Source organism: Pogona vitticeps, chromosome 2, assembly GCF_051106095.1.
Source record: "Pogona vitticeps strain Pit_001003342236 chromosome 2, PviZW2.1, whole genome shotgun sequence".
Classification (NCBI taxonomy): Eukaryota; Metazoa; Chordata; class Lepidosauria; order Squamata; family Agamidae; genus Pogona; species Pogona vitticeps.
In genome coordinates, this window is record NC_135784.1 from 31,141,627 (window position 1) to 31,151,729 (window position 10,103).

At 44.4% G+C, this 10,103-nt stretch overlaps 1 protein-coding gene across 2 annotated transcripts in view; it reads left to right on the plus strand.

The window, feature by feature from the left end:
* Window positions 1-9,453, plus strand: part of ABCF1 (ATP binding cassette subfamily F member 1) — a 45,917-nt gene extending 36,464 nt beyond the window's left edge. For both annotated transcript variants that reach the window (XM_072989180.2, XM_072989177.2), the window contains 8 exons: window positions 437-608; window positions 1,547-1,621; window positions 1,924-1,994; window positions 3,204-3,236; window positions 4,674-4,842; window positions 6,973-7,037; window positions 8,106-8,178; window positions 8,928-9,453. In XM_072989180.2, coding sequence (XP_072845281.2) covers window positions 437-608; window positions 1,547-1,621; window positions 1,924-1,994; window positions 3,204-3,236; window positions 4,674-4,842; window positions 6,973-7,037; window positions 8,106-8,178; window positions 8,928-9,094 — 825 coding nt within the window. In that variant the 3' untranslated portion in view covers window positions 9,095-9,453. The remainder of the gene's footprint in view (window positions 1-436; window positions 609-1,546; window positions 1,622-1,923; window positions 1,995-3,203; window positions 3,237-4,673; window positions 4,843-6,972; window positions 7,038-8,105; window positions 8,179-8,927) is intronic.
* The last annotated feature ends 650 nt before the right edge of the window (window positions 9,454-10,103 follow it).

Genomic DNA, 10,103 nt, shown 5'->3' on the forward strand with positions numbered 1-10,103 from the left:
AAATTCTTCTGAGTGCAGTGGCGGTTGCTTCCAAATGAATACAGTATATTGAAGAATGGACTTCTAAATGTTTCTGTTGGATGAGATTTGCCTTCACAGAGCCTGCCAAGGAAGTTTACCTTAAATAGGTAAGTGCAGGACATGCAACAACGCATTCAACTTGTGGGAAGCCAGATTTCAATTAAATATCAGGAAAAACATCCTGTTATAGCAGTAAGGCGGTGGAACCAATTACCTGGAGAAGTGGCGAGAGCTCCAGTACTGGAGGCGCTCAAGAGAAAATGGGGCAACCCTCTGTCCGATCTTGGTTTGGAATTCCTGCACTGAGCAGGGAGTTGGAGTTGATGGCCTTTGGAACCCCTTCCCACTGGAGTATTCTATGACTCATGTAGCTAAATAACCCGCATTCCATCTGCCTTCCTGTGGCCCTCTCTAGGAAAAACAGACCAAGGAGGCCTTGACCCGCAAGCAGCAGAAGTGTCGCAAGAAGAACCCGGATGAAGAGGCCAGCGAGGCTCCTGAACTCCTGAAGCGGCCTAAAGAGTACACTGTGAAGTTCACTTTTCCAGACCCACCGCCTCTCAGCCCCCCCATTCTGGGCCTGCATGGTATGGGCCGATCCTTGCCGGGAGAGGGAATCGGGCGTGGATGAGGGTCTCAAAGGCTGCTCTTGGCCTGGGAGCCACCAGCTCACTTGGACCATGGCGGGGATGGGGTGGGGGTGTGTGTGAGAACTCTGTGTGTGCTGCCATTGAAAATAGGTCAGACAAGGGCTCTTCATGTTGTAGCTGAACTGTTTCATCACCACTTTTGTTTTAGCCTGTGTAATTCTTGCCTCTTCTGCCTAATCTAATTTTAAGGAGCCCATTGGTTATAGAGTGTGGGCAGGCAGCATATCGTGTGTAGTTTGCTGGTGGGTGCAGATTAGCTACCCCTGGTGTTGTGAGCAAACTGTTGCCTCCACTCCACTCCAGAGGCTTCAACCAGCAGCTCCAACTCAGAACAAGGTTTAGCACTTGGGACATATGGATCCACGTGCAGGTTGTTTCTTCTTTGTGACCTCTGTGAATGCACACTAATGGGTTTAGTCTGCGCATGCGCAGAGGCCTCGAAATATTCTGGAGCTACTGATCCACATGGAGGTTGTTTCTCTCTCTCTCTCTCTCTCTCTCTCTCTCTCTCTCACACACACACACACACACACACACTTATTTATTCATTCTCTCTCTCTTTGACAGACTCATCCCCAGGCACCTCTTGTACCACCTATACACATACATTGTTCTCTCTCCCTCTCATACACATAGGTCAATCTGTCTGTTAACACTCACACATTTTGCCTTTCTTTCCGATTTACAGACACTCCATACATGCATGCTGTACACACACACCGATGTTCTCTTAGTACCTGTCTCACACCTTCCTGATAGAGCCAGGGAGCCTCTATTCCCTGTGATGGTCTCTAATGACTGTGCAGCAACTTTGGGCAGGAACATCCCCCCCCCACCAGAGTTCAACGTCTCCCTCTCGGTTTCTTTTTCTCTAGGGGTAGACTTCGGATATGAAGGGCAAAAGCCTCTTTTCAGAAATCTGGATTTCGGGATTGACATGGAGTCTCGAAGTAAGTTGCTCGAAAGGAAAGACAGGGCATCTTTCTCGAAATAAATGTGTTCTGTGTTTGCATAGTGTTGATTTGCTAAAGGGGGAATCTTCCCCACGCTCCCAACTGATGAACGTTCTTCTAACAACTGGGTGTTCTGCTTAGAAATTGGCTTCCTGGCAGCCCAGAAAGGCAGGCTTCCTGAATTCTGTGTGTCAAAGGATGGTGGGGATGGAGTGTGTGTGTAAGTCAGACCATCAGGAAGCCTGGCCTGCGTGCCAGAATTTCAGTCCTAATTTTGTTTTTGTTTTTTTCTCCTTCAGTCTGTATCGTTGGCCCCAATGGTGTGGGGAAGAGTACACTGCTCTTGCTGTTAACGGGAAAGCTCACCCCAGTAAGTGGCCAACTTGGTTTTCTTGATGGTTCTAATCATCCTGCTCTGGTCCTGAGGCGTGCCTCAATTTCTCTTTGTTTCTGCCACCACAGTGTGGAGGGAGTCTAACATTTCTAAGAGGCATTTATAGAAGTGTTTTTCCAAATGGGCCTCAGAGTTTTAGGCCTTTTTCATGTGATGGGTGTGGAAGAGAAATTTTGTTTTAAACTGTGGACGTTGTTGGAACTCTCCCAAAAGCATGATTTAAAATTATATTTAAACATTAAGAAAAGCAGAAAGAAAATTAAAAATTAAAATTTAAAGCATATAAAAAGTATACAAATTACATTAAAAATGTAGTAATATTTTATCAATTGCATTTGATTACATTTACACTTTTGACAAAGATACCCAGGGCAGAACTCTGGAGACCAGGGTTCAAATTTCCACTCAGCCATGGAAACCCTCTGGGGAAGTGGAACTGGTAAAAACACTCTTTATAATATCTCACTGACCTTGAAAGCCCTATTAGGGTCATAGTAAATCAGTTCCAACTTAACAACACATAACAACAACACTTTAATAGTATTTTTTAAATTATTATTTAAAATATTTTTACTGAATCTTTAGCATAATAGAATTCCAGAGAGGCTTATATGTGATCAGTTTAGAAACAAAGTAGAATAAACGCCCTTTGACCACAAAAGAAAAAAGAGGTGGGGAGGGAAGAGGTATCAAAGCAAACTCAGGTGCCAACTCTTTAATAACAGCTCTTACCATGACCAGCTTGAATGGAAAAGGAGTTGTGGGAGAGGAAAAGGCAGGTGGAGTTCCTCCCCTAGCAGAGCTGCATTTCAGTATCCAACTAGAACTGAAAGTTAAATAGAAGAAAGTTTGGTCATACGGTCCCTGCGCCTTTTCATATTCCATAGGCTGGTGAAGATTTCCAGCTTCACAGTCTGAAGCTCTCTTTAGGGGAGTAGGAATTGGTGGCTTAGATCAGGCCAAATCTGAACAGTTTCCCTTGTTCTTTCACTGCCGCCGAGTTCTTTCCCCCTCTTTCTGTCCAAATGACTGGCTGTATTTTGGTATTTTGCCCTTAAATTCTCTCAAATGCTGGATCTATTTCTAGTAGCACTTCAACTCTAACCTGTTAAAATCAGGAAGAAGATCATTAGACTGTAGAAGTCATTCCTAACTTCTTTTATTTTCTTTTTCTTGCGTTTCCAGACAAGAGGAGAAATGAGGAAAAACCACAGGCTAGTAAGTATTCAAGCTATATCTTGAATTATTTGGGGTAGAAAGGAGACAGCATGGAAGTATTCAGATCCTGTTAGGATCTGGTTTCTTCCAAAGCAGTAAAAGTAACTGCTTTAGAATCACACTAGCTTGCCTGTATCTTGGCAAGTGAGTACGATGGAGAAAGCTTTTGGCTCCGATGTCGGAGTCCACCCTTGGCGTCAAGTGTACTGGGTGGGATACTTGTGTTTCTGTCCTTCACCTTGGCCTACATTTCACGGCCATTTCTGTGATCTGCTAAGAAGTCTTTTTAGGCAGCTCCCCAAATACCTCAGCAAGCACAGCTGATGAAATTTTGGTGGAGTTGTAATCCACAATCATTTTCCCATCCTTTTTTTAGCTTGCCGAGTCACCAAAGCTCTCTGGGTAGTGGGCATTATGTTAAAAATAGGAGGTGAACCCATACATATGAATAGCAGCAAAGGCAGCCTGGGAAAGAAATGCCACCAGCAAAAAAGAAGAGTGCCAAAGTCTGAAATTGTTGCTTCAAGAGAAATTTTAAAAATCTAGTCCAATCAGATCTCCACGTGACACCAGGAAGACCCCACGTGCCAGGAGGGCCTCAGAAATTGAACAGAGAGTTGCCCCTGCTGAAAAGCGGAGGAACGTGTCTCTTTGGCATGGCATAACCCGTTCTAGAGGGAGAGGTTTAGTGCCTACATGGTGCATATTGGCTGCCCGCGTTCACTCATCAGATGAAATTAAGGGCCAGTTATAGCCTTTGGTCCTGTTGGTTGTAGGATGGTGCCCGTGGCCTGTTTTTTTTAAGAAGGAAGATTTCCGTGTATACTTTTAAGTACCTTCTCTCATCTGTTTGTAGCCCTCTTCTGTTTTGGGGAATCATTATGCAGGGTGCTTGTTTTTTCTCCCAACAAAAATGGAGTGATATGATAACAAAACCTTAGTTTGATGCCTTAGACAAGGCGATTTCAGGGCAACTGGAACGAATTGGACGAGACACGAGTGAAACAATTTCATCAAGGGTTAGTCTTCATTCAAGAGTTAGCATTGCTCAGAGTTGATCCATTGAAGCCAAGAGGATCCAACATAGTCCGGATTAGTCTGTCCTGATGAACTCAGGACCTAATGGTATGCATGACAGGGTCTAGAATCAGTCCATTCTTTGGGAGACAGACTTGCAATGATCTGGGGGGTTTTCCCCTTTGGCCCTCAAGGTGTTCTGGACTTCAACTCCCGGAAGCCTGAGTCCGCTTGGCCAGTGATCAGGGTTTCTGGAAGCTGAAGTCCAGAACACGTGGAGAGACAAAGGTGGAATGCCACTGCCCAAGATATATGGCTCCAAGCCCAGGAACCTCTGAGCACTGTGTTAGGGACGTGATTTTAGGTTGCGACACTGGAAGTGTGTCAGATCTCTTCCTTTTTCCTCCTTTTGTCTGTTAGAAAATCGGGTTCTTCAACCAGCAGTATGCTGACCAGCTGAATATGCAGGAGACGGCGACGGAGTACCTACAGCGCAACTTCAACCTGCCTTACCAGGATGCCCGGAAATGCCTGGGGCGCTTCGGCCTGGAGAGCCATGCCCACACCATCCAGATCTGCAAGCTTTCTGGTACCAGGGGGCAGGGAAAGAGGGAGGGACCGTTGGTGGAGGTTGGGCTGAAGGGCACGGCTGGCCTCTCAGGTGTTTTGCTGACTGAGGTCGATGACGAGAGAACCTTTCCCCTTTTTCTGCTTACAGAATTCAACCAGCAACAGCTTATATCCCTTAACAAACAAAAACCGAATGTCAGAGGGGGAAAAGAGTAAAACTGATTCATTGACTCAGTTAATACACTTGAGCTTTCCTATGCAATTTTGGAAGGAGGGGGGGGGAATCCCACTCAACCAGTCTCTGTTTGTCACAGCTGCCATTTTTCCTAATTTATTTATTTATTTATTTATTTATTTATTTATTTACAATATTTTTTAGCCGCACCATTGCCAGTGGCTTCTGGAAGCTGAAGTTGAGGGTTAACTCCGGAATGAAATCAAACAATATGTGACAATCATATCAAAGTATACATTTTCTCACTATTGTAGTAATTCTAGGCAACACCAGCATGTCTAATTCTATAAGCTCCATTGTTTCTGATTTTCATACACACAAAATACTGTTAGGTTGAAATAATACAAAACCCTTATAGCTGTGTTAAAACTGTAGGCTCAGAGGCTTAAAAATATATGAAAATTAGTCTTAAGTTGTAGGCAAATAATTAAATCAGAAAATATGTTCCAATTATAAGCTTTTAATTACAGACAAGAACTTGAATCATATTTGAATCCAAAAATAAAGGTACTTATAGCCTAAAAGAGGCAAATTTAAAAATATCTGTAAAATACCAAAGTTCTTAAGAATAAAAATATATTAAAGAAGATACCTTTCTATTCCTTGAAGAACACACACAAAAAATTCTAAATAATGTTTTTACCGAAGTGAGTCAGCCTTGTCCAGTTTGTATATATGGAGGAAAATCCATGATGATTTTGTTGCTATCAGGTGTCTGGGGAGAATAGCATGTGTTGATGAGTTGAAATCATCTCTATGTGTGAGAGGTCTTACCTCCCAAGGTTAGTATTTCTTTCAGTAGTCCACACCTCACTTCAATTTGTAAACTATCTCTTTTTCTAGTAGCAGGGAGATCCAAGGGTCTTGAGGTCCAAAAATAATTTTTCAGTAGGAAATTGTATTGTTCCTGGAGCACTTGTAACTCCAGAAATCTGTAACCTGAAATCTGGTAGGCTGCCACTATTACAATAATGGTATTGTTATATCTAAAATTCTTCAGACCATAGATCAGGATGGGGTCCCCAGATGTTCTTGGATTAGAACTCCCAAGTAGCCTTCACCACTGACTATGCTGGCCAGGATTTCTGGGAATTGCAGTCTAAGAAGATCTGGGGACCGAAGGTTAGAAACCATTTCCTTAGAGGAATAAGACTCTGTACCATTAAGCATTTGCTGTGTTAGGATACTGTTGCCCTAAAATCCAGAAATGCTAGACTATTGTGAACTCAGAAAATTATAATCACCACTTGCAAACATCCCTTCATGTTTACATATTGTAACATACACACAAGTTCAGTTGTCAGGAACGTTATTATTTAGTGATCTTGCTGGGCTAGACAGCTGGCTAATTGTTTAGGTAGGACTATAGTAAATTATTATTCAAGCCTCTGTTTTTAAAAGCACTTTCATTTTCAGGGCTGCTCCTTCCTTATCCCTCCTTAATTATTTTAACACTCTATACACATAAATTTTAAACCTTGACACATTAGCCTGGTGCAGTGTGATTCAGCCCATGCAAAACAATTAGATGGAGGACTCGATGAAGCCTAGCAGACGTTGCACCCAGTGACATAAGGAGAAAGGTAGCAGCTAATAGTGAAGGACTACGCTGGTGCTTCTGACACAAAGAAAGAAAGAGGATGGATGATGGGGCCAGTTCTGGTAAAAGGGTTACAAGGGAGAAAGGGCCTGCTAGGGTTTTAGTTGGACCAAGCTTTTGGGAAGGCAGACCAAGGAGAATGACGGCCATTCTGCCCAAAGGAGCTTGAGTGTATGCAGGGTTGAGAAGCTCTGAGCTCACCACCTCATACCTTTTTCTTTCTGTTCCAGCCCCCAGCATGGGAGAGGCAAGATGCTGGGCAAGAGAACAAATCTCGCTTCATATTCCACTTGTCTCTTTCTTTTCTTTTCCAGGTGGACAGAAAGCTCGTGTGGTGTTTGCTGAACTGGCTTGCAGAGAGCCTGATGTCCTCATTTTGGTGGGTCCCGATATCAGTGCAAGCCAAAAACAGATTCCAGTCCAATATAGACACTGGATATTTTTCCCACCCAAGCCTCTTCATGCCACCATCTTGAACTGCTCAGCTTGAACTGGTCAAATGGGGTGGGGTATGTTTGGATAGTCTTTGAACGACCTCTCTTCTGTTGTGCTCCAAAATCAGATGGTAATCTCTTGGATGGAAGGATAAGGATTTCCCACCACAGTTATCATAGCCACTTTCATCATCCTCTATATCTGTTAAGCAGAGACCCATTTTTTAAAAAAAATCTCTTTTCATCCTGTGTCTCCATTCTGCTCAACCCATTAGAAAACAAAAACAAAAACCAGAACCAAACAGTGATAATCCTTAAAGCAGCTTCATTTTAGCATTTTCTCTACAATTGTATTTAGCTATCTGATCCATGTTGGACCAGCCTTGTGGAGCTGAGCACTTTTCTTAAAGCAATCATTTGTGCCTGTATGCTAGTATTTGTATCCACAGCTATCTATCTGTGTTGCATGGTTTCCTACTACAGTGGTGCCTCGCTTGACGACGTTAATCCGTTCCAGCGAAATCGCTGTAGAGCGAAATCGTCATCAAGCGGGGGGGAAAAAACCATTGAAAAGCATTGAAAACCAGTTCAGTGCGTTCCAATGGGCTAAATACCTAATCATCCAGCGAAGATCCTCCATAAGGCAGCCATTTTCTGGTGCCTGTACAGCGAAAAATCCATCCTAAAAACAGCGGGGAGCCATTTTGAGAGCCGCCAATCAGCTGTTTTAAGACCATCGTTAAGCAAAAAAAAAAGGTTCCCAAAGCAGGGAACTGATCATCGTTAAGTGAATTTTTCCCATTAAAAATTGTCTTGCGATCGCAAAAACCTCATCGTCAAGCGGATTCATCATTTAACGAGGTAATCGTTAAGCGGGGCACCACTGTATTGCAGGATGTGAGCTGGCTGCACCCTCTCCCCCTGTAGAAGTGCAGAGCATTTAGAGAAAAGCTAGAAGTCTTTTCCCCCTTTAGGTGATGGTAAGCCCCTTTCCATCTTTCTCCCACCCTCAGGATGAACCTACCAATAATCTGGATATTGAGTCAATCGATGCCTTGGGAGATGCCATCAACGAGTATAAAGGGGGTAAGTGGAAGCCTCTTTGTAGGAGCGAGAAATCAGTTTTATTTTATTTTCATCTTGGCTTTTTCCCCTTGGTGCAGGAGCCTATTTCTTCTTTAGGCTGCCGTTAGGCCACCTGTAATTTCATTAGAGAGAGCAAAGTCCCTTCATGTAGCCAGAACTGCTGTCGCTCTCTGATTGTTATTACAGTGCTCTCAGCACCAGACTATTATTATTACGGTGCATGTTGCTGCCTTGTCTTCCCACCACCCTGCCCTGTCCCAAACATTCAGGTCTGACTCGAACTTTCTGGAGCACAACCATTGTGTTGTCTCGAAAAAGCAGTGCTACATTTGCTTTGTTTTGTTTTTATTCCTGGAATATCAAGATGTTTGGCTGTGGTAACTTGAGCTAAGACCTAGAAGATCAGCCATAGCAAAGCTGTTGAATGCCTGAAGTCAGAGTCATTATTTTGCATATTAATATCCTATCATTCACAAGAAGAGCCTTCTGTACTAGAATGGAAGGCAGTTTAGTGTTGCCTTCTGTTCCCACGATGGCCATCTGTGTGCTTCTGAGAACCACCAGGAGGTAGACCTGATTGCGGTCTCCTCGTCATGCTTCCCAGCAAGCGGTCTTCCTCTGAGGAACTTGGCACCATATGCCTGTGCTTTGGGGGGTTGCTGGGAGACACGGTCTTCAGGGGAGAGGAGTGGGGAAGGGGTTTCTGGCAGCCAGACACCACTGTGGCTGACTGCTCTCTTTCTTTCCAGCTGTGATCATTGTCAGCCATGACGCCCGGCTTATCACAGAGACCAACTGCCAGCTCTGGGTGGTGGAGGACCAGACGGTCAATCAGATCGACGGCGACTTTGAAGACTACAAACGTGAAGTGCTGGAAGCCTTGGGCGAAGTCCTCGTCAATCGACCCCGGGAGTAAGGCAGGAAGAGGCGGAGCCTCTGCAGAACAGGCCCAGCCTCTTCCTGTTTTCTGAGTGGAAGCTCTTCCCCCCTCTTGTGAAGAAAGGACTCCTCTTTATCTGATAACCGGGAGGGAAAGAGAGACTGACCATGCGCAAGATGCCCGTTTCCCCCCTCTACACCTACCAGCAAGAAAGTGAAAATGTTGAGGTGGTTGGTCGAGTGTGGGAATGATTGAGAAGGGCTGATTTTTCCACAAGGCAAATAATTTTTGACTGGACTTTCTCGTTTTGCATAGCTCTCCCTGCACTGGCTTCTCTTTTTGAGAATAGTTGGAGCAGAACCATGTAAACTTATTAAATTAAAATGTGAAGGACACCTTGGTGGACTGACCATCATTGTTCTGTTTTGTCTGGAGAACAAGGACCTGGTTTGTAAGGCAGTGGCGGGGCCGAGTCATAAGAGGCGGAGGATACCTTTTAGCTGCTCCCTTGAGCTGAAGGACTCTTAATTCAGGCCAAGCACAGTGAGGAAAAATGGGCCTTCCCGTTACGAGCCTGCGCAGCCATACGGTGTGGTAAATGTCGGCTCCAGAGCCTGAGAAAACGACATTTTTGATAAGAGCTCTCAGGATCCTCCGACCAGCATGGGCACAGTTGCCCTCCAAAAAAAGTAACTTCTCCAAACTCTGTGTGAAGCACCGTGAACGGCCCCAGCTGCTCCAGTGTGACCCCCACTAAACCCTCCTGTCCTATGAGTTACATATGTGGAACATAAAGTGCTGTAAAAAAATGAGGTTTATTCAGCTGGGATGGGGTGTAACAACATTAACAACAGGTTAAACATCAAACAGTCTTTTAAATACTGGGAGACTCGGTTCACTCCTATGTCTCTCTGGGCAGGGTCACTCGTTCTTTTAGAACATGGAAGACACCCTGGAAGTAAGCGAAACAAGGGAGTCCCACAGCAAGGTCATATGTCCTTTGGTGGTAGCTTCTGCATCCTCTGTGGTCTTCTCGACGAGTTGG